General features: G+C 40.5%; 1 protein-coding gene across 7 annotated transcripts in view; it reads left to right on the top strand.

The window, feature by feature from the left end:
* The window catches only part of RAD51B (RAD51 paralog B), a 514,016-nt gene that overhangs the window by 99,708 nt on the left and 390,619 nt on the right, over window positions 1-23,689 (top strand). The window contains exon 8 of one of the 7 annotated variants that reach the window (XR_013813393.1): window positions 1,403-3,339. The exons of 5 other annotated variants lie outside the window; for them this stretch is intronic. Coding sequence is in view for 1 of the 2 variants with exons in the window: in XM_079768336.1 (XP_079624462.1) it covers window positions 1,403-1,414 (12 nt within the window). In the remaining variant the exon portion in view is untranslated. Of the gene's footprint in view, window positions 1-1,402; window positions 3,340-23,689 lie in introns of those variants that run through there. One more of the 7 variants, XM_079768336.1, reaches the window with a different exon arrangement.

The following is a 23,689-nucleotide window of genomic DNA, read 5'->3' on the forward strand; positions in this document are numbered from 1 at the left end:
CCCCCTGTGGAAGTGCACTGACCACCAGGAGGCAGCTCCTGCATTGAGTGTCTTCCCCCTGGTGGTCAGTGTGCATCATAGCGACCAGTTGTTCCCCCGGTGTTCCACCATTAGGGTTAATTTGCATATTACCCTTTTATTATATAGGATAGCTAGAGGGCGAGATCAACCCAAATGTCCAGGAGTGGATGAATGGTTAAACAAAATGTGATGTATACATACAGTGGGATATTATTCAGCCTGAATAACACATGCGACAACAGGGATGAACCTTGAAGACATTATGGTGAATAAGCCAGTTGCAAAAACACAGGTTCACAGGACAACACTCAACCAACTGGCCAGGGCTGGTATACTCTAACTTTTGGGAATTACTATTGAGCTTGTTTAGCTTTGCTATAAGGGTGTGACTCTTCTGGAGTGTCCATGCAATGCTCTAGATCAGTGGTTCTCAACCTTTCTAATGCCGTGACCCTTTAATACAGTTCCTCATGTTGTGGTGACCCCCAACCATAAAATTATTTTTGTTGCTACTTCATAACTGTAATTTCGCGACCCACAGGTTGAGAACCGCTAGCAGGGTTGCCTAAGACCATCGGAAAACACAGATATTTACATCACGATTCATTAACAGTAGCAAAATTACAGTTATGAAGTAGCAATGAAAATAATTTTATGGTTGGGGGTCACCACAACATGAGGAACTGTATTAAAGGGTCGCGGCATTAGAAAGGTTGAGAGCCACTGCTCTAGATAATCTTTGAGGTCTCTACTTTAGCTGGTCAAAATGTCTCACAATCTTGTACGAGTTCTGGATATTATTCAGATTACCACTCATGGTGCTTTGCTTGACTTGGTGCCATTTACTCTATGCATATGCAGTTTAGTTTTCACCCATAGTCTCAAGAGGACATCTGTGCAGATTTCTCAAGCTCTTCTCTGCATAAACTCCCTCTCATTAGTACGTTAGTACTCTCTTCTGTAGATTCTCTTTCCTCCTCGTTAAACTCTGAACTCTGTTCACCTGAAGTCAACAAGACATTTATACTCTGCTTGAGTTATCACTGCCTGTGTTGCATTACAGAAAGTGCTTTCAGACACACATCGGGGGCCATTTGGGAGATTACCTTTTTAATTTTCCTTTGCGTAGGGATCATAGTCCTACTCTGACTTTTGTCCAATGTGTGACAATAATATTTTTTGTATATTTTGTCCAATTTTCTCACTGTTTATAGGAGGACAGCTGTGGTCTCAGTTACCCTGTTATGTCTAGAAGCCATGTCCTTATTTTTTAAGGTCTTAAGGTCACATGAGAGCTAATTATATGAGAAAAATGAACATTGTATTAATTTCTTCACATTATTTCTCCCACTACTAAAGTGTTGTATGTTCTACATACCAGACACTGTGCTAGGAGCGGAGGATTCAAACCTATAAAGCCTCTAAAGCTTTTACCTTCCAAGATGTTTTAACCTGCAAAAGCAGACCAATATATAAACAACTCATCGTAAGCCAGTGTATGATAAAGGCTATAACAGAGGCAGCATGAAGTGATGTAAAACCCATGGACTATGAAATCAGGTAGGCTCCATTTAAATCTCAACTCCGTGACTTATTATTGTGCTTTGTAGCCTCTCATAGCCTTAGTTTCCCATTCTGCACGAGGGAGGAAACAGTACTTTGTAGGATGTTGAGAAGGTTAAAATAATATATATATATATTTTTATAGAGTACTTGACATGCAGTAGAGGCTCATTAAGTGCTGGTTTCTTTCTCCTTAGAATTAGCAGAGGACAGAAGAGCAGTTAAATATTACTGTAGAATTCTTCAGGGAGGAAATAACATTTAAATTTTTGCATGGAGGATCGAGTAGGATTTTGATATATGTTAGACAGGCTCCAAGGACATTCTACTTTAAAGGAACTGAGTGAGCCATGGCTCTAAGGTGTAAAAGGTGGGGAAGCCTGCAAATAGACTTAGAGCCTTAAGTTTGGATCTTAAAAACAAATAAAACAAAAAACCCACCACCACCACCAAGAACAAAAAGCCAATAGTAGGAAAGTAAAAATGAAGAAAAACAAAACAAAACAAATATAACCCATGGTAAAAGTATACTTCCTTAGGCCATTCCTATTTACTGCCATGACTAATAAATTTGGGAAGGCCTGTGGAAAATTCCTGTGGGCTGATATTTTTCTAACCACTATACAAAACTACTTTAAGTTGATATCCTAAGCTGATCATTTCATTAATATTAAACTCCAGAACATGTCCCCAAGTTTCCTAAATTGTTTTTTTCTGTTATCTGTTTCCTAGGGTTACTTCATTTTTTTTCTTTCTCATCCTGTAAAAATTGATTTCCTAGGTTTTCTAAGAGATTGATAATATGAAAAAAATAAAAAGACTTTTCTTAGACTCTGGTATGTCTTTCTGTGTTCACATTTGGTAGGAATACTGTAAAACAGGCGTCCTCAAACTACGGCCCCCGGGCCACATGCGGGTGTTTTTGCCGTTTTGTTTTTTTACTTCAAAATAAGATATGTGCAGTGTGCATAGGAATTTGTTCATAGTTTTTTTTAAACTATAGTCCGGCCCTCCAACGGTCTGAGGGACAGTGAACTGGCCCCCTGTTTAAAAAGTTTGAGGACCCCCTGCTGTAAAATATATAATGTACTTTCAACATTTCTTTGTGTGGGGGTTTCTAAACTTAAGTGCCTGTGGCCGGCCCGGGTGAAGCCACCCGGGGTCTGGGTGCCTGTGGCCAGCTGGAGGGAGGGAAGCCCGGGTCCTGGTTGCCTGCAGCTGGTCGGAGGAGGGAAGCCTGGGTCCTGGGTGTAGGGGCCAAGGCAGAGGCAGTTAGGGGTGATCAGGCAGACAGGCGAGTGGTTAGGGGGTATCAGGCAGGCAGGTGAGTGGTTAGGGGCGATCAGGCAAGCAGGCAGGCGAGCAGTTAGGAACCAGCTGTCCTGGATTGCAAGAGGGATTGGGCCTAAACCAGCAGTCGGACATCCCCCCAAGGGGTCCCAGATTGTGAGAGGTTGCAGGCCAGGCTGAGGGACGCCCCCTCCCCGCCCATGCACGAATTTTTTGCACTGGGCCTCTAGTATGCATATAAGTTTCCCTTTTAATCTCTCCGCACCACACCTTCCCACCCCCACTTTCCCTCTGAGATTTTTCAGTCTGTTCCATGGTTCTATGTCTCCCGATGTTTTTTATTCATCAGTTTTTTAAATTTAAATTCTTAATTGTTTAAAGTATTACATAAGTCTCCTTTTTCCCCCATTGACCTCTCTGGCCCCTTCCCTACCCCGCCCCTGCCCCCCCCCCCCCCCCCCCCCCGCTCCCAGTCTGTGTCCATTGGTTATGCTCATATGCATGCATACAAGTCCTTTGGTTGATCTCTTACCCCATCACCCTCCACCTTCCCTCATAGGTTGGACAGTCTGTTCCATGCTTCTATGACTCTGGTTCTATTTTTGTTCATCGGTTTATTTTGTTCGTTAGGTTTCACAGATGAGTGAGATCATGTGATATTTGTTTTTCTCTGACTGGTTTATTTCACTTAGCATAATACTCTCCAGGTCCCTCCATGCTGTCTCAAAGGGTAAGAGATCCTTCTTTTTTACGGCTGCATAGTATTCCATGGTAAATATGTACCACATCTTTTTTATCCACTCATTTACTGATGGGCACTTGGGCTGCTTCCAGATCTTAGTTGTAAATTGTGCTTCTATGAACATAAGAGGTGCATACATTCTTTCTGATTGGTGTTTTAGGTTTCTTAGGATATATTCCTAGAAGTGGGATCACTGGGTTAAATGGCAGCTCTTTCACTCTGCTATGCTGCTTTAAAAAAAAAAATCAAAGGAGACTCCTGGGGAAGGTAACATTTGAACTGGCTTTGAAAGAAGAATGAGAGTTTGCTTGGGGTACAGTTGGGAGAAGGGCATTCTAAGCAGGGGGACCACCATGAATGATGCTATGAATCATGGTTGTACAGGTATATTTGTATAAAGGACCATGTCCTTGCTTCCAACTCTGAAGGACATCAGCAGAATTTTATAACTGGGGTGTTGTAGACACTCTGGCTGCCAACCTTGTCAGCTGATTTAAAAATATTTAATGTTGTCCGCCTCTGGCCCACATACAATAGACCTAAACTGCCCAATACGGTAGCCAGTAGACACCTGTGGTCACTTAAATTTAAATTAATTAAGATTAAAGTAAAAAATTCTGTTGATGCACTGGCTGCATTATAGGTACGCGGTAGCCACAGGTGCTCAGTGGTTACCATACTGGACAGCACAGACATGGAACATGACCATCTTTGCAGAATGTTCTACTGGACAGCATTGTTATAGATAGTTAACAAATGACTAGATAGAGGACTCTAGCAAAACATTTACATAGAAGAAGAGACTAGTGAGGGGAAAAAAAAAGTTTCCCAAACTAATAATGCTTTAGAGAACAGAGTGGGGAGCAGTTATTGGAAATTCTAATATAATCAAGCTTTAAAAGGCCAGTTAGGCTTTTGTTTTTCTTTATAGATGAAAACTTCAGTTTATTTGACTTGGATAGGGATACAAAGCCAAAAGCTTCGTGGTCTTGGCAAATCACTTTATGGATATAGATTAAAAATCATCTAGTACGCCGCCTCCCTCCTCCCTTTAGCCTGGTTTGCCAAAACAAATGGCGTCAGCAACTCTGGATAGCCAGTCCTTGATCTAGGTTCTGAACCATTTAGGCTGATCATTCATTAAGTAAAGAACTGATTTTACCTAATATGGATCTATAATCATCTTCATAGTTATAGAAGTTTATATCCTGGCTCTTTTCACTTTATAAAAACTTCACATAAATCCTCAACTATCCCCATGGAGGTTGTCTTTATTTCCTCAGACACAGATATAAGAGTGCAGACTGACTTGTCCAATATCATATAACCAGGAGGTGGCAGAGCCAATATGCAGTCTCCGGTGTTCTGGTTCGGAAGTCAGGTGCTCCCCAAATTCTCTTTAAGGATACATCTCTTTAACTAAGATAAAAAGGAATGTAAAACTGTTATGACCAAAATCAGAAGAGCTCAGATGAAAGGTAGGATGAGTCATTAGAGAGGTGACTATTTTGGGAGCAACAGGTTGACCCTCAAAGTCATTGGAAGTCACCAAAGTCTTCTCCTTAGAGTAGAAAGAGAAGCGTGATGAAAGTAGTCTGTTGACATTTTGGTAATTTATTTGCTCTTCTGAGGAGCAACTGGGTGAGAGATTATGTTTGATGTTGGGAGTCATGAAGTATTACAAACAAAAGATGGTCTGTGCTTGGACTTTGTTAGTAGAAAGAGATTTAAGCAGGGTAGATTAAGATACATTTTGAAGAAAGAATATACATTATTTGGCAAAAATAACATTATTCCAACTGCCACTCAGGTTTAAAATGAAAATGTTGGTCTTCCCAGTTCTACTCAGGATTGTGTCACTCTCTGGGCTACAATAGCCTGTTGTTGACACAGTATTATAATATTCATTTTGGGCAAATTTCATTTTTTAAATGGATATTATGTCTCCCTTAATAGATTTTGAGCACCGTGAGAGTTGATCTATATTTATATTTTTGAGTGCCTTGCACAAAGTAGGTTCTCCATAAATGTTTGCTGAACTGAAATTAATCATCTTTAATCATTCTATCTTATTCTCGTACTTAATAAGTTACCAGTTTGTGACTCTTTTCAGGCTCCCTCAGTCTATGCACTCGTTTCTATGCTCCTTTTCTGCTTCTCCTCCCACCATTCTATTCAGAAACCAGGCACCTAATTTGTGGATAATTGGATAGTTTCTCTTTTTATTTTAAACAATTTTTTAAAATATGTTTTTAAAATTGATTTTTTAGAGAGGGGGAAGGGAGAGGGAGGGAGGGAGGGAGAGAGAGAGAGAAAGAAAGAGAGAGAGAGAGAGAGAGAGAGAGAGAGAGAGAGAGAGAGAGGTGAGAGAGAGGTGAGAGAGAACCATCGATCGGTTGCCTCTTGTACACATCCCAGTGACCTTTCGGTTCACGGGACGATGCTCAGCCAACTGAATCACTCCTGCCAGGGTGATAATTGAATAGGTTCTTAATTTTGTCTTGTTATTTTCTCTAGTCCTTCAAACCTCTCCAACCTGCACAAAACATCTGGAATCTTCTTCTTCAAATAATTGTTATTATCATTTTCCTCTTTAAATGTTTTTATTTATTGATTTTAGAGAGAGAGAGAGGAAAGAAGAGAGAGAGAGAGAGAGAAAAACATCGATTTGTTGTTCAACTTATTTACTATGCATTTATTGGTTGATTCTTATATGTGCCCTGACCAGGCGTCAAACCCACAACCTTGGCATGTCAGGACAATGCTCTAACCAACTGAGCTACCCGGCCAGGACTATCAGTTTTCTTTTTTTTTCAGTGGCTTGCCATGATCAACTGAATTAAGTGCAAATCCTTAAATTGGTTCAAAGCTCTTTATATCCTTAGTTGATACCTACCTTTCCACAGCACCAAAAAAAAGTTGTTGTTTTAAAGCTTTATTGTTGAGATTATTACAGATGTCTCTCTTTTTTCCCCCATTAACCCCCTTCCCTGATCCTGCCCCACCCCAGGCCTTCATCACCCTATTGTCTGTGTCCATAGGTAATGCATATCCTACCTAATAAAAGAGTAATATGCAAATTGACTGTACATTTGCTACATCCACCAGCCACACCCACCAGCCACGCCCACCAGCCAATCAGAGCGAGTATGCAAAAAAATCCAACCAAGATGGCTACAGACACAGAGAGCAAGGTTTCCCAGGCAACGGAGGAAGCCAAGCTTTCCGCTGGCCCTTGCAGGCCTAAGCCTCCACTCAAGCTACAAAGTTTCAATTATAGAAGGTAAACAAATCCAAACAGAAATGGCGGCAGCCATGGAGCTGGAGAGAGCAGGCCAGGGTTGCTCCTGGCAATGGAGGAAGCCAAGCTTTCCACCTTCCCTGGCCGGCCTAGGCCTCCACTCCAGGCTACAAAGTTTCAATTATAGAAGGTGAATTAACCCCAACAGAAATGGCTGCCAGCCACAGAGCGAGCAGGAGGCTTGGCTCCGCTCTAGGCTACAAAGTTTCAATTGTAGAAGGTAAATAAATTCCAGATACCAGGGCCTCCGCTTGGGTTGCCAGGGGGTGTGGCTGGCCTGCAAACCACCATAGGCCCCTTGCTCAGGCCGCCCCACACCCCAAGGGAACCCCCATCCTGATCCGGGACACCCTTCAGGGCAAACCAGCTGGCCCCCACCCCTGCACCAGTCCTCTATCCTATCTAATAAAAGAGTAATATGCAGATTGACCATCACTCCAACACACAATATGGCTGCCCCCATGTGGTCAAAGATCCTGCCCCCATGTGGACACAAGATGACCACCACAAGATGGCCAGCAGGGGAGGGCAGTTGGGAGGCACCAGGCCTGCAAAGGGAGGGCAGTTGAGAGGGACCAGGCCTGCAAGGGAGGGCAGTTGGAGGCGATCAACCCTGCAGGGGAGGGCAGTTAGGGGTGACCAGGCTGGCAGAGGAGGGAAGTTGGGGGCAAACAGGCTGGCAGGGGAGCAGTTAGGCATCAATCAGGCTGGCAGCAGAGTGGTTAGGGGGTGATCAAGCTGGCAGGCAGAAGCGGTTAGGGGCAATCAGGAAGGCAGGCAGGCGAGCAGTTGGGAGCCAGCAGTCCTGGATTGTGAGAGGGATCCCAGATTGGAGAGGGTGCAGGCTGGGCTGAGGGACACCCCCCTTCCGTGCACGAATTCTGTTCACCGGGCCTCTAGTATGCATATAAGATTCATTTAACCTTTTCCTGCCCCTTTCCTTCCCTCTGAGAATCATCAGTCTTATTTTTATGCCTCTGATTCTATTTTATTCACCAGTTCATTCTATTCATTAGATTTCTTATTCATTTATTTTGACTTTTAGATTCTTCCATTTCTTTCATTTGTGACATGCCTCCCTGTCTCTGCATTTTGGCTGCTTCCCTGTGTTTGTTTCTATGTATTGGGTAGAGCTTCTATGTCTCCTAGAGTTGGTAAAGTGGCCTTGTGTAGTAGGTTTACTATAGGGCCCAGTGGCTCAGCCTCCCCAGTCACCTGAGCTGGGAGCTCTAGGTGCACCCCTTTGAGGGCTGTGAGTACAGTCTTGTTGTAGTTGAGACTTGATTGCTGTTGGTGTCACTGGGAGGAATTGACCTCCAGACCAATTGGCTGTGAGGACCAGCTTCGACTACAGTGGGAGAGCTGCTGTGCAGGAGACACCCCTATGGAGCAGACTTGCTTCAGTGGGGCTTTGGTGCTCACTGAGTCTGCCCCTTGAGTGTGTCGCCTATGGATGTGTGGAGTTGTAATCTGGATGGTATGACAGTGACCACTGGGTACACTGGCTCTTGGTTTTCCAGGGAGGAATACAGTCAGCCACTGCCTGGGGCCACCCAGCAGGAGTTAAAGAGAGATCTCGAGATTCCTCCTCTTTGTATCTTCTTTGTATCAGGTTTGGAAGTGCCCAGATGAGGTCCAGCTATGAAGCAAGGAAGGCTGGTGCTGGTGCTGGGTCTTGGACCTTTTATTGATAGGTGTGGGGCTCCCTGACCCAGTTGCAGCTTGTTTGAGAGCTTTTACCCTGAGCAAGGACAGGCCTTTCATATGCATATGCAAAAGCTGCTGCAGGCAGTTTGGGTGGGGTTGTAAATTGGGTGAGGCAAGTCTTAGAGAATCACCAGGTTAGAGCAAACATAAATGGCTGCCAGTCAGCCCTGCAACCAGAGAGGTCCCAGCATAGGAACAATGATCCCTGTGAGCACCTCCATTTGGGAGAAAGCTGCCCCGCAAGTTCCTGCTCTGATGCCAGACAATCCAGTTCCTCCTCATCTGTGTCTCTGTCCCTAGAGCCTCGCCCAGCACTGGAGCTCAGAGGAAGCGGGACCTTGTAAGTTCAGTTCATAGTGCCAGCCTTTTAAAGGAACAGCTAGGTCTCCAGCAGCCTCTGTGTCACTGAGCCCCAATCTGCACTGTTTTTACAGCCCATAGTTCTTACTACCCTGTAGGGACTTCTTTTCCCAGCTCTGGGACCTTGGGCTTGGGGTTGGGTGTGGGGCTGGGACCCCTTGCTCCTCCAGCAGCCTCCACAGAGATGATCTCCTGCCCAATTAAAAAAGTGGCCCATGTGGGTGCCGGACCAGCCTGTTCTGTACCTCTGCACCTTCTACCAATCTCAGTGTGCTTTCAACTTCTCTAGTTGTAGGACTTCCATTCAGCCAGCTTTCCAGTGGTTCTGGATGATGGTTGTTCTGTATTTTAGTTGTAATTTTGATGTGGTTATGGGAGGCAGCAAGTACAGCTACCATCTTCCTTAGGACCAAAGAAGAGTTTTAAGAACATCTGTAGTTCATAAGATTTGCTTATTGATATGTTTAGATAGCTATGTGATTCGAAAACTTTTAAAGACATATAATAACAAGAGATTACTTGAAAACCATACAAACCAATATAGTGTTATCAAGTGCTTGACCATGTAACTAGTCCACAGAGTCTATAGAAGGTCATTGAAAGCTTATGTCATCAGACATGCAGCTTCATTGGAGAAACTGATAGTTGTTTGGGATCCTGTAACCCATCCATTTTATTTACTCAGACCAAGTCTCCCCTTATTTTTCTAATACAAATATGTAAGGTTTTAGAGTAATAGGATCTGTTTCACCAGTATAAAAATATTTCCTGTGTCAGAATTCAGATACTTATAAATAGATACTCCTGCTTAAATGCCATTATTTTAAATTTTATTGGATCTCTTCCTAGTACTTGGAAAATGTATATACCTGAGCTGTTTCTTCTGATCAGCTTCTACTGTGGACACTTAGTTTGAAGTCATATTGGAGTAATTTGAGGAAAAGTAGAATTTGGCAGATATTATTGCATTTGAGTAGCCATCATAAAATTTAGGTTTTAAACAGGGTATGGCATTGTTTAAGCTCAACTTATGATAGAGTTTGTCAATTATGTAGTAATATAAGTTCAAAAGTGCTATTTTTATAGGTGATAGATTTTTCTCTATGGTTAACTGCTTTTGTTTGTACTTAATACAAAGAAATTTATATTGTTTTGTCTTTGGAAGTAAGAAATTTAGAGAGTCATACACAATATTAAAAATGTCAGATGCCTTGAAATAATACTTATAAATTTTCAGGGATTTCTAAAAACAGAGGATGTAAAGTGGCTAGCTGTGCCTTTTTAGTGATTGGATTGGTTATTTTTCTCGATGACTGTTCTATCTAATTGATTTAGCAAGGCAACTCATTTCATTAACATGATATGGCTAATACCTTAGCTACTAGTAATCAACTCATATCTATTCTCAATCTGTAAAGAGGGCTGTCTATAAACCTATACTTATTATTTCTTACTTAAACTTTATTTACTTTTGTATTCCTAAGAAAAATGAATAAAACACTTCATATATATGAGTTCACTTCCTCACTCCAATACTCATTCCAATTTCTAAGGGCCTTCTGATTTATAGGCTCTCAAAACGTTTTCCTCTTCCAATTTGAATTTAAGTAATTAGCTTCTTCCTAATTTGGAACCTCAATTTGAAAACATGTGTGTTTGATTTGGCATTAGGGTGGGCATCTTATTCTTAAATCAGATCATGTAACTTCAGTTTTAGATGATCACAGACATGTTTGCCAAGCAACAACTTTGTAGCTTTGAGGAGACTGGAAAATAAAATGTCTCTACTATTATTGTGATTCTCCTTGACAGTCACTTTAACTAGTTAGGTATGGCTGTACCAATTTCAGTTTAAACAACTGGACTCTGAACCTACTTTTGTTCTGATTAAGAAGCTTATTTATATATTCCGGAATACAGAGGCACAACCTGTTAACAGCTGTAAATTTGCTTGATTAAGCTGTGTGTGGACAAACTTATAGACAAAGAAGAATATGTGATAAAGACTTCAAAGACTAAAGTATTTATTATCTGGGCCTTTAAGAAAAAGTTTGCCAACTCCTGGTTTATATTAGCAATAGTCATAATGATGATCCATTACAAGGATTCAAAGAGTGCCATCTGAATCAACAAAACAAGATGAAAGTATAGTTTTTTATAGCTTTAGTCTTGGGATATTTTATTTCTGATGTGCATGGGAGGTATAAGATAGAGATGATACAGTATCCTTATAGGATTTTTAGGAGTGTTAAATCATGGCTCTTTACAGTACTTTACACATGGAGGACAGTAACAATTATTGCTGTTGTTATAAAAATATGTGTATTCTTGACAGTTGTTTCTACTTTGTTTTATGAGTCTCTATTTGTTTTATCTCTGCTCTTTTTGCATAACATTTAATTTTGTAATAGACTGAGAAAAATGCTTCTCAGAATGATAGTTTGCAGCCTCTTTTATGCATTTGGAATTAAAGAGAGAATGTAAGAAAGGTTACATAAAAGTGGAAGACAGCAAGCAGGGGGTTGGATTATAAAATAATTAACAGGATTATGTGCTCTTGAGGGTGGTTTCTCTTCTGAGGGATTTGATAAGAGGCATTTTAAAAGTGTGTTAACCTAAATGCACAGAAACAATGGACAGGGCTTGCTTAAGGCAAAGGTCAACCTTTTACTAAAAAAGTTAATATGTCTGGAGCGTGACAACCCACCAAGGAATTTATGATCAGATCATCCTGTGAAGTTACTTTCCATAAAACCCCTTTTCTGTCCACACCACTTTAAAATCTTTTTTATTGTAGCTGACAGGCAAATCTTAAGTGTATCAGTTTTATATTGTAGGATAACAATGGCAGTGTAACAAATTATCCCAAAATTTAGTGGCATAAGACAATCAGTTATTATGTTTACAGATTCTGTGGATCAAGCTTTTGGACAGGGCACAGCCAGGATGGCTTCTCTTTGTTCCACAGTGTCTGAAGCTGGAAAGCTAAAAGGCTGGGAGCTGGACTATCGGAAGGCTCGTTCATTCATATGTTTGGCAGTTGTTGTTGGTTGTTGGCTAGGAAAGCTCTCGTTTCTCTCCACATGTGTCTGTCCTTGTGATCTCTCCAAATGGACTAATTTGGGCTTCTTTAAGTGGTGTCTGGGTTCTTTGGAGTATGCATGCCAAAAAGAGAGCCAGGCAGAAGCTGTATTCTTCCTATGACATAGCCTTGGAAATCCCAGAGCAACATTTCTATCCTTCTCTGTTGATCAAGGACAAGAAGTCACATGTCCATCTAGGTTCAGGGGAGAATTGGACTCTCTCTTTTGATGGGGAGGGGCAAGGTTCTGGAAGAGCATGTGGAATCAGAAATATGCCTGAGGACATTTTTGGAAATGCAATTTACCACAATTATATTACTTAATTTAATTAATAATCATACATATAGCACTTAATCTATATGCCAGGTATTATTCCAAGTACTTTACAAATATTAGTTTTTTATTTTTTAATATCTTTTATTGATTTCAGAGAGGAAGGAAGAGGGAGAGAGAGATAGAAACATCAATGATGAGAGTCATTGATTGGCTGCCTCCTGCACGCTCCCTACTGGGGATCGAGCCCACAACCCGGGCATGTGCCCTTGACCGGAATCGAACCTGGGACCCTTCAGTCTGCAGGCCGATGCTCTATCCACTGAGCCAAACCAGGTAGGGCATAATTAACTAATTTATTTAGTCCATAACAGTCTTACTTAACAGATGAACAAACTGAATCAGGATATGGGATTAACTGGAATATAATTTTCTCTGACCTTGAAGAATAACAAATAAGTTATTGTGATTTTTTTAACCTTGCATAGTATTTATTTAAACGTTTAAAAATATTTCAAATGCATATTTATTTTCTTTGTATTAGTTTGATTTGAGAGGCATGGTTTCTAATAAGAAGTTTTTAAAAAAATCTTTATTGTTGAGATTATTACAGATGTCCCTCTTTTTCCCCCCAATTACTCCCCTTCACCCAGTTCCCACCCCACCCCAGGCCTTCGCCACCCTATTGTCTGTGTCCATAGGTAATACATATCTATATATATACTAGCAAAAGCCCAAGTGACCATTGCGACCAAACCACCGGAACGACCAGTCGTTATGACAAGCACTGACCACCAGGGGGCAGATACTCAATGCAGGAATTGCCCGCTGGGGGTAGGTGCACTCCCACAGTGGGCGTGCTGTTCAGCTGACTGACCCGTCCCAGCAGCCCACCAGCCCAGCAGTAGCCACTCACTCTCGCAATAGTCCTGCAGGTCCAATCTCCGGAGAACGGGCCAGGCACTGATGGACTAGCACCACCGGCACAATCCCAACAGCACCACCGGCCTCCTGGAAGTTGGCCTCAGGCACTACGGCCGCTTCCCCTCCCTAGATGCTTTGCAAGGAAGAAACGCTACAAAAGCAGTCGCCAGGTGGCTCCCAGCAACCGACGCGAACATCAGCAGGACAGATCCCGATCCCCGGCCGATCCCGGGCCGGCAAGGGCATCCCACCACCCACCTGGAGGGCCGATCACAGATCCCACCGCCCCCTGGGGACCCCACCCATGCACGAATTCGTGCCTTTAGTATGCATATAAGGTCTTTGTTTAATCTCTTCCCATCCCCTGATTCCCCTTTCCTATGACAATCGTCAGTCTGTTCTATTTCCATGCCTCTGATTCTATTTTATTCATCAGTTTATTCTGTTCATCAGATTTCTTATTCATTTATTTTAACTTTTAGGTTCAATTGTTGATAAGTATGTATTTGTTGCCATTTTGTTGTTCATATTTTTTATTTTTTCTTTTTCTTCTTCTTCCTCTTCTTAAAGGATACCCTTCAACGTTTCATATAATACTGGTTTGGTGGTGATGAACTCCTTTAGATTTTTCTTGTCTGTGAAGCTCTTTATCTGACTTTCAATTCTAAATGATAGCTTTGTTGGGTAGAGTAATCTTAGTTGTAGGTACTTGCTATTCATCACTTTGAATTTTTCTTGCCACTCCCTCCTGGCCTACATAGTTTCTGTTGAGAAATCAGCTGACAGTCATATGGGCATTCCCTTGTAGGTAACTAACTGCTTTTCTCTTGCTGCTTTTAAGATTCTCTCTTTGTCTTTAGCCCTTGGCATTTTTGTTATGATGTGTCTTGGTGTGGTCCTCTTTGGGTTCCCCTTATTTGGGACTCTTTGTGGTTCCTGGACTTATAAGTCTATTTCTTTCACCAGGTAGGGGAAATTTTCTATTATTATTTCTTCAAATAGGTTTTCAATGTCTTGCTCTCTCTTCTCCTGGCACAATGTGAATGTTGGTACGCTTGAAGTTGTCCCAGAGGCTCCATATACTATCTTCTTATTTTTGGATTCTTTTTTCTTTTTGCTCTTCTGGTTGGATGTTTTTTGCTTCCTCATATTTCAAATCATTGATTTGATTCTCAGAATCCCCTACTCTACTGTTAAATCTTGGTATATTATTCTTTATTTCAGTCAGTGTATGCTTAATTTCTGATTGGTCTCTTCCTTTTTTTTTTTTTTTTTTTTTTGAGGTTTCTAAAAGATTCTTGAGTAACCTTATAACAGTGGTTTGAACTGAATATACAGTAGTTTGTTTTCTTCCATTTCTTTCATTTGTGACATGCCTCCCTGTCTCTGCATTTTGGCTGCTTCCCTGTGTTTGTTTCTATGTATTGGGTAGAGCTGCTATGTCTCCTTGAGTTGGTAGAGTGGCCTTGTGTAGTAGGTATTCTATAGGGCCCAGTGGCTCTGCCTCCCCAGTCACCTGAGCTGGGCAATCTAGGTGTGTCCCATTATGGGCTGTGAACACAGTCTTGTTGTAGTTGAGACTTGATTGCTGTTGGTGTCACTGGGAGGAATTGACCTCCAGACCAATTGGCTGTGAGGACCAGCTGCGACTACTCTGGGAGAGCTGCTGTGCAGGAGACTCCTCTAGGGAGCAGGACTTGCTTCAATGGGGCTTTGGTGCTCACTGAGTCTGCCCCTTGAGTGTGTCGCTTATGGATGTGTAGAGTTGTAATCTGGTATGGTCTGATACTGAACACTGGGTACACTGGCTCTTGGGTCTCCAGGGAGGTGCAAAGTCAGCCACTGCCTGGGGCCACCCAGCAGGAGCTACAGAGAGATCTGCAGATTCCTCCTCTTTGTACTGGGTTTGGAAGTGCCCAGATGAGGCCCAGCTGTGAAGCAAGGCCAGCTGGTGCTGGTGCTGGGTCTTGGGCCTTTTTTTGATAGGTGTGGGGCTCCCTGACCCAGTTGCAGCTTGTTTAAGAGCTTTTACCCTGAGCAAGGACAGGCCTTTCATATGCAAAAGCTGCTGCAGGCAGTGTGGGTGGGGTTGTAAATTGGATGAGGCAGGTCTTGGGAATCACCAGGGCGGAGCAAACATAAATGGCTGCCAGTCAGCCCTGCAATCAGGGAGGTCCCAGCATAGGAACAATGATTCCCTGTGAGCACGTTGGCCTGGGAGAAGGCCCCCTTCCCCCTCCCGAGTTCCTGCTCTGATGCCAGACAATCCAATTCCTCCTCATATGTGTCTGTGTTCGCCAGAGCCTCGCCCTGGTGCTGGAGCTCAGAGGAAGCGGGACCTTGTAAGTTCAGTTCCTGGTGCCGGCCTTTTAATGGAACAGCTGGGTCTCCAGCAACCTCTGTGTCCCTGAGCCCCAATCCGCACGGGTTTTTACAGCCTGTAGTTCTTACTGCCCATAGGGACTTCTTTTCTTAGCTCTGGGACCCTGGGCTGGGGGTCTGGTGTGGGGTTGAGACCCTTTCTCCTCCGGGCAGCCTCTGCAAAGACGATCTCCCTCCCAATTAAAAAAAACGGCACACGTGGTTGCTGAACCACCCGTTCCACACCTCCTACCAATCTCAGTGTGCTTTCTTTTTTATTTCTCTAGTTGTAGGACTTCCACTCAGCTAAATTTCTAGAGGTTCTGGATGATGGTTGTTCTATATTTTAGCTGTAATTTTGATGTGGTTGTGGGAGGCAGCAAGTACAGGCGTTTACCTCCGCCGCCATCTTCAAATCTCTCTAATAAGTAGTTTTTTAAATAAGTACAGCAGTCAGGCCTCCAAGATCCCATCCTTATGTATCCTTAGAGCTGGGTTATAGTAAATGAGTTGGAATTTGTTCATGAAGCAGTGCCCAAATGAAGCAATAAGTTATGAATACTGTTCTGTTTGACAATAATTTTGTACTAACTTACCAAATTTAATTGATAAATTTATTCTATGTCCTTTTAGGAAAATAAATACAGTATCTTGGCCTTGCTGTGATAATCTTACCTAATGGCTATCTTTTCCTTCATTGATATTGAAATGAACAATATGAATGCTTGTTGTACATATTGCATGCTCTGTTTTATTTGTGTTTTTTTACATCCATTGATTCTACCTTGGAGATCTGGCAGTCTCTGATTAAGTTGCTTAGAGGATTTTCAATCTTGTTTGTCCCTCAGAACTTAGTGGTGCTATTTTAAGGTTGGGCCAAAGTGACTTTCACCCTGGTACATTTGGGACACAGTTACTATATCTCCTCGTCTCTGCTACATATATAAATATATAACAAGCGTAAAGTACACAGATAAGAAGAGGGTATCCTTGTTAGATGATCAAAACTCAATGGAGTATCAACATTCTTTTGGAATATTTACATATTTTTCTTTCTAATTGGAAGATTGGGGATAGTCTTTTAAAACAGATACTTGATTAGGAGGACTTGTAGAAACTTGCATGATAAAAACCATATCTGAGCTAACTTATTTTATATTTTTAAAGATAGAGATCTAAGAGAGACACCTGCACTATACTGAATATGGATGAACAGATTATATTGATTGAAATTAAACTGGGAAGGCTTTATAATAATGTGAGAAAATGGCATATATTTAAGTGGGGAACAAAGGAAAAGATAGAGTATCTAATTCATGTGAAATGATAAAAAAATTTTAAAAGTATAGAAATATGCTAATTAGAGGGGAAATATTAGTGTTTGGAGAAGGTGAAGATATAGCTGTGTTCTTTTCTTTGTCCTCTTCATCATTTTCCAAGTTTCCAATAATGAATGTATTTTATATTTATAATGAAAAATAGTATTTTTGTCGCAAAATCAAAGTATAATTAATAGGTCTAATTTTTGTTGAGTTAAAAGGCATTATTAAACTAGATCTTTTCTGTTTAGAAGTTATATATTTTCTTCTAACAACCAATACAATATACAAATTAATTTGCTTTTTATAGATTAATATTGGATTCATTCCCCCCACTACATCATATAGGCTATCACAGATTTCCATGGAAGAGTTTGAATTTTTATAAAAGCATCCTACATCAAAATTGTTATTGATTTCAGAGTGAGGAAGGGAGAGGGAGAGAGAGATAGAAACATCTATGAGAGAGAAACATTGATCATGCTCCTGCATGCCTCCTGCATGCTCCCTCCTGGGGATTGATCCCACAACCTGGGCATGTGTCCTCACCGGGAATGGACCTGGGGACCTTCTAGTGCATGGATGATGCTCACCCAACCGAGCCACCCTAGCCAGGCCTACATTAAAGTTTTTTAAGATCCAGAATTATCCATTTAAAAAACTGCTTAGTAACCCTACCAGTGTGTGTACTGTACGAAGTTCACTGCCTCCAGCCTCTAGCATACTTCGCACACACATCAGACAGCACTCCCGGGAGAAGCCCTTCAAATGCAAACACTGTGGCAAATCATTTGAGTACCCAGGACAGCCATCTCCGCTGCTCACACAAGGAGGGCCAGGGCCGCTCTTGTGGCAGCTGTGGGAAAACCTTCCCAGATAAAGACGCCCTGTGCTCCCACATGAAACTTCATGAAGACTCCTAGCCCTCAGAGAGGTTGGGGACAAGGAGGAAACTAAGGACTTGGGTTCTGTCTTTATTTTTCTTGTGCATGTGTGTGTTGTGTAAACAAACGTTTCTACTGAGAAAAGAAACAGAAAAATGGAACTGACCGATAAGCTGCAATGACCAGATTTATCAACTGTGGTTTTAACAGATTTTGAAGAAATGTTTTTCATCGTTTCCAATAAGAATGAAATTTTGGTGAATTTACCGATAAATAGTGAAAGCTGGCTGTTAATAATTTTTGAGCATCCTGGAAAATCAGAAACCCTGAAGAGAGGGCGAGCATATTGAATTTCTGGGGTGAAAGAGAAGCCTTTTCTTGCACCCCCAATTGTAATATGGCTGTGGCCATCACCTGTTAAGTTTCTTCATAGAATAAATTATTTTAAAAATTCATTAAAAAATAAAAATTAAAAACTACTTAGTAGTTCAGTACCTATTGTTTTAAGAAAATCAAAGATATATTGTTCCAAAATAGAGGCTGGGTCCTCTGTGTCCCACAGTCCTGTCTAATCCATTCATTGTTAAAATTTTATTTGACCATTTATAGCTCTTCTTACTTTTGTGAAGAAATTTTTCAGACCGTTTCAAATTATCTTCAAATACAAGCAGATTATCTAATTTCACACACTGCCAGAAAAGAGTTTTAAATTTTTCCTGTACCTTTTTAGTCAATAACTGGTTAACTTTAGTAGACAATTTAGGAAAGCTAAGCTTCTGTGTAATTTTCCCCTCCTCCCTAAAGATTAAGATGTGATGAGACAAAACACCTGTGGCATACCTTATAGAAGGAAATGCTTTCTTGGTGACTTTTAAAAGGTACTAATTTAAATGTCAAAGTAAGTTCTTTTAAGGTTTTTATCTTTAATTCAAGGTTATAATGTCTCTTACCACTTCATTTACTAAGTTTGGATGGGTTTCAACAAGGATTTGGTTTAAAAGTAATTTTCTATATGTTTACGCAGGAGAAATTGAAGCATTTCATAATCTCTTGAACTCAGCAATCTCTCCCCGCAAGTACTTCTTATTATTTCTGTGTTTTTCTCATGTACTATTTTTAACTGTTTGAATTATTCACTTTTTTATTTGTCTGGATCTTCTCTCTAAAATACCATAAACTCCTTGTAGAAGAGACTGTGTGTGCCATGAGGTATATAATGTGTAGTAAACTTTGGAGTAAGTCTGACTTCCACTTACCAGCTATGGGATCTTGCGTAATTATTCTTCTGGCCTCAGGCCTCTTATCTATGAAATGAATATAGTAATCTCTAACTTGTGGGGTTACTGAGAAGATTAGTGATAAAATACGTAACATTCCTGGCCTATAGTAGGCATTCAATACATAATTAGTTATGTATTCAGCAATAATTGAGTGAATGACTGTATATGAGTATTCTTGAGCTGCTAGAAAAAAATATCATAGGCTGGGTACTTAAGCAACAGAAATTTATTTTCTCACAGTTCAGGAGGCTTAGAAGTCCAAAATCAAGATGCTAGCTAATTTATTTTCCCTTCCTGGCTTGCATATGGCTAACTTCTCACTGTGTCCACCTCACATGGTGGGAGAAGAGAGAGAAGCAGCAGCAGCAAGCTTTTTGGTGTCTCTTCTTATGGGCACTAATTCCATCATGAGGGCCCCACCATCATAACCTAATTTAAACTTAATTACCTCTCAAAGGCCTCATCTTTAAACACCATCACCTTGGGGGTTAGGTTATCAACACACACATTTTGAAGAGACATGATTAAATCTATAGAAGACTGTTTCAGGGAAATCTTGATTACTAAAACAGCCATTAAATACACATACAATATTTAATCATAGTCAAAATAGTTTAGAGAAATTGACCATCAGATTATAAAGAAGCATTGTAAGGAAACTGAAAAATAGCAAATAAAGGCATGGGCGCAAACTCTACAAAGTATTGATTCAGTGGAAAAAAGAGTGTCAGAAAATTGGCATGGTTGACAGTGGCAGATTCTATAGGGAATTCAAGTGGAAGATGGTTGAGAATTGGTCATCTCTGAATTTGGTCATGATTATTATTTACCAGTTTCTCTTGGTATTTTTTATTTTATTTTTTAAATTGATTTGAGAGAGAAAGAGAGAGAGAGAGAGAGAGAGAGAGATTGAAAGATTTGTTGCTCCACTTATTTATGCATTCATTGGTTACGTTTTGTATGTGCCTTGACTGGAGATTGAACCCGCAACCTTGGTATATAGGGACAGTGCTCAAACCAACTGGCCAGGATCTCTATTGGCATTTTTTAATGATCATTGTTGATAAAGATATAGGGCTGAATATAAGACATGCTGGAAGGAAAACTGTTTAAAAGGTAATTGCATCAGTTAACATATAACAAAAAAAGAGTGATCTATCTTACTGCTCGCTCCCTGCTTCCTCATTCCTAGCATCTTGCCTCCTGGTTCAAGCCACTGAGATCATAGCTGGACAGAAGGAGAGAAGAAGAAGAGTATGCCCCTTCCCTTTCAGAGCACTTCCAGGAAGTGGCACATGGCACTTCCTCTTCGGTTAAAATTTAGTTACATGGCCACAACTAACTGCAAGAGTGGCAATCAGGAAATATTGTCTTTTGGTTGGCATTAATGTATCCAGCTAAGAATTGGGGTTGTTATTACTAGGAAGACGAGGAAAATGGGCAATGAGGACAGTTAGCTATTATGCTGCAGAAATCATTTTTATTTTGAAGTATTGCAATGTTTATTAGGCAATTGATAATGGTTGGCTTTTTCTTTTTTTCACTCTAAACAACAAATAATTTTAGTTGCTTCAGATCAGTCATGGAATATATTTTAGTTACTAGTCCGAATCTACAGAAGGTGATGAGTATGACCTCTAACCCTGTTTTGCTTTTCTTTCTCAATATTTGAACTTTCAATGTCCTTTAAAAATCATTTAAAATTATTGTTTTAAAATTACACTAGAATGCAGTTTCTTTTAGACAAAAATCAGAAAATATAGAGGACTAAAAAGTAGAAAAGTAAAACTACCTATAATTTTACTATCCATCATTAGCATTTCTGGTATATGCTTGTTGAAACTTTCTCTCCTTTCATGTCAGAATTCATTGTTTTCATGTAGTGGGTACAGAGATTACATTTGGGAAGATGAAAAATTTGGAGATAGATTGTGCGATGGTTGCACATCAATGTGAATGTTTCATGATACTGAACCATATACTTGAAAATGGCTAAAATGGTAAATTTTAAATAATGCATATTTTACCATGATAAAAAATTAATTGTTTGCAGAAATGAGATCATATTCAGCATCTTATTTTATAACCTGCGTTTTATACTCAACAATGAAAAGAGAACCCCTTTCCACATAAATATGTTTTGCACTGTGATTTTTGTGGCCAAATATTTATTTTATCCTTTGGATGTACCACCTTTTATTGAGGGCAGTGTTAAAGCAAATAAAAGGAGCATTAGCCCTTTCCTTTTTAAGTGGATTCACAGAGAGCTTTGTGATGCATGGCAGAGGACTGGGGAAATAACCAGATGGTGGAAACTGAAAACCCCCCTGGGTCCTTAAACTGTGTCTGCCTTGTTCGAATGACTCTCTAAGTAAACTGCTTTACTGTTCTGATGTCAACATGGCAGCTTCACTTTTTTTTTTTTTTAGCCAAGTATAATTTTTTTTTATTTGTCTAAAAGGATGTTTATTCCAGACCAGTGGTTCTCTTGGATTCCTTCCCTACTACGTTAATGTCATATTAGAGGAATCGTGGCAAAAGAGAAGCATAGATAGAGAACATCCCACCTTGAGAAATGGTTCCTTCACACAAGGATCAGATGCCAATGATGGCAGGCTCGTCTGAAATTTCAGCATTGGTAATACACTCTTAGGAGGAGAGTTTCCTCCCGACTTGAGGTCTGGCTCTCCCCCGGAAGCCATTGCCCCTGTGGTCTTTCTGAGAGGATGCTCATCATTTTCCTCACCTTCACTGTCACAAGATCATTGTCCTCCTAGGTCCCCCTACCACTTATAGACCACCGTCTCTCTGCCTGCTGTGAAATATTCTGCTCCTTTGAGTATACTTTTGCTACTTAGCTAAACCAACTGTTATTTCTTTTCTGTGCTATCCTTTCCCCTACTTCATTCTTTGTCTTCTTATACAGTAGTCCCTCCTTATCCATGAGGGATATATTCCAAGATCCCCAATGGATTCCTGAAACTGCAGATAGTTCCAAACCCTATATGTACTATGTTTTCTTCCTCTATGTATATATCTATGATAAAGTTTAAGTTATAAATTAGGCACATTAAGAGATTAACAAAAATAACTAATCATAAAAATAGAACAATTATAACAATGTACCGTGATAAAAATTGTATGAATGCGGTCTCTCTCTTAAAATAACTTATTGTTCTGTACTAGTACTTACTCTTTTTCTTGTGATGATATAATCAACCAGATGAGATGAAGCTAGATAAATGACATAGGCATTGTGACTCAGCAGTAGGTTACTGTAAGGGTTACTTAACACAAGCATTGTGATATCATGACAGTTGGCCTGATAATTGAGGTGGCTATTAAGTGACTAAGGGGCAGGTAGCATATATAGCATGGCTCTGACGGACAAAGAGATGATTCATACCCCAGGTAGATGGAGAGGAATGGCTTGAGATGTCATCACACTACTCAGAATGGTGCACAATTTAAAACTTAGGAATTGCTTATTTCTGAAAATTTCCATTTACTATTTTCAGGCCATAGTTGACTGGGGGATAACTAAAACCCCAGAAACCAAACAGTGGGTAAAGGGAGGGACTACTATACTTGTACCTCCATTTCTCCCATTCTTCTTCTTTTAATACCCTGGTCTTTCCATTTAAAAAAAAAAATCACATCTTTGAAATCCTTTTCTTCCATGCCATTTTCCTACTGTCTTTTTATCTCTCTTCTGAAATTCAGATGTTTTCCTCTTTGGCCAGAATTTCTTTATCTTTTCAGTATTATCTTGAGCCTTATACCATAATCCCAATTGCCTAGAATAGGACCCAATAGGTAGTGCGCACTCAGAAAATTTTGTTCAGTGAATGAATGATAATTTCAGTATTTTCTAGTCTTCTCAAATGTCTTACTCGTTAATTCTGTCTTGATACTTGGCAAATGACTAGTTTTAGGTCAATAGAAAGATAGAAATCTTTAGATGGAAAACTCCTTCCTCATCTGCCATCAAAAGTGTAAATCTTCCCATGTGGTTATTTGTCCTCTGTCCCTTCTGTTATGAAAATAGATTTTCCTTCATTTCTTAAAGTCCCATCCTTTTCCACCATTGAGGGATCTTGATTTCTCTCTAATCCTGTCTCTCTCCCAAATCCTGTATGTATTCTGGTGATTATGAGCGTTGGGCTTTGTAATCAGATACTTGGATTCAAATTTGAGGTCTGTCTCTATGAAATCTTGGGTACGTTATGTAATCTCTCTCAGTTTCTGCTTCCTTGTTAGTTTGGGATAAACATACCAATGTCATAAGGTTGTTGTGAAGATTAAAAGAGATAATATCTTTGCCCTGGCTGGAATGGCTCAGTTGGTTGAGTGTGGTTGAGCGTTGTCCCATGCACCAAAAGGTCACCAGTTGGATTCCTGGTCAGGGCACATGCCTAGGTTTTGGGTTCGGACCCTAGTTGGGTGCCGTACAGGAGGCAACTGATCAATATTTCTCTCTCTCATCAAGGTTTCTCTCTCTCTCTCTCTCTCTCTCTCTCTCTCTCTCTCTCTCTCTCTCGTTCTCTCTCCGCTTTCTCTTTCAAAAACCAATGAAAACAT

Source organism: Cnephaeus nilssonii (genome assembly GCF_951640355.1).
Source record: "Cnephaeus nilssonii genome assembly, chromosome: 4".
Taxonomy (NCBI): domain Eukaryota; kingdom Metazoa; phylum Chordata; class Mammalia; order Chiroptera; family Vespertilionidae; genus Cnephaeus; species Cnephaeus nilssonii.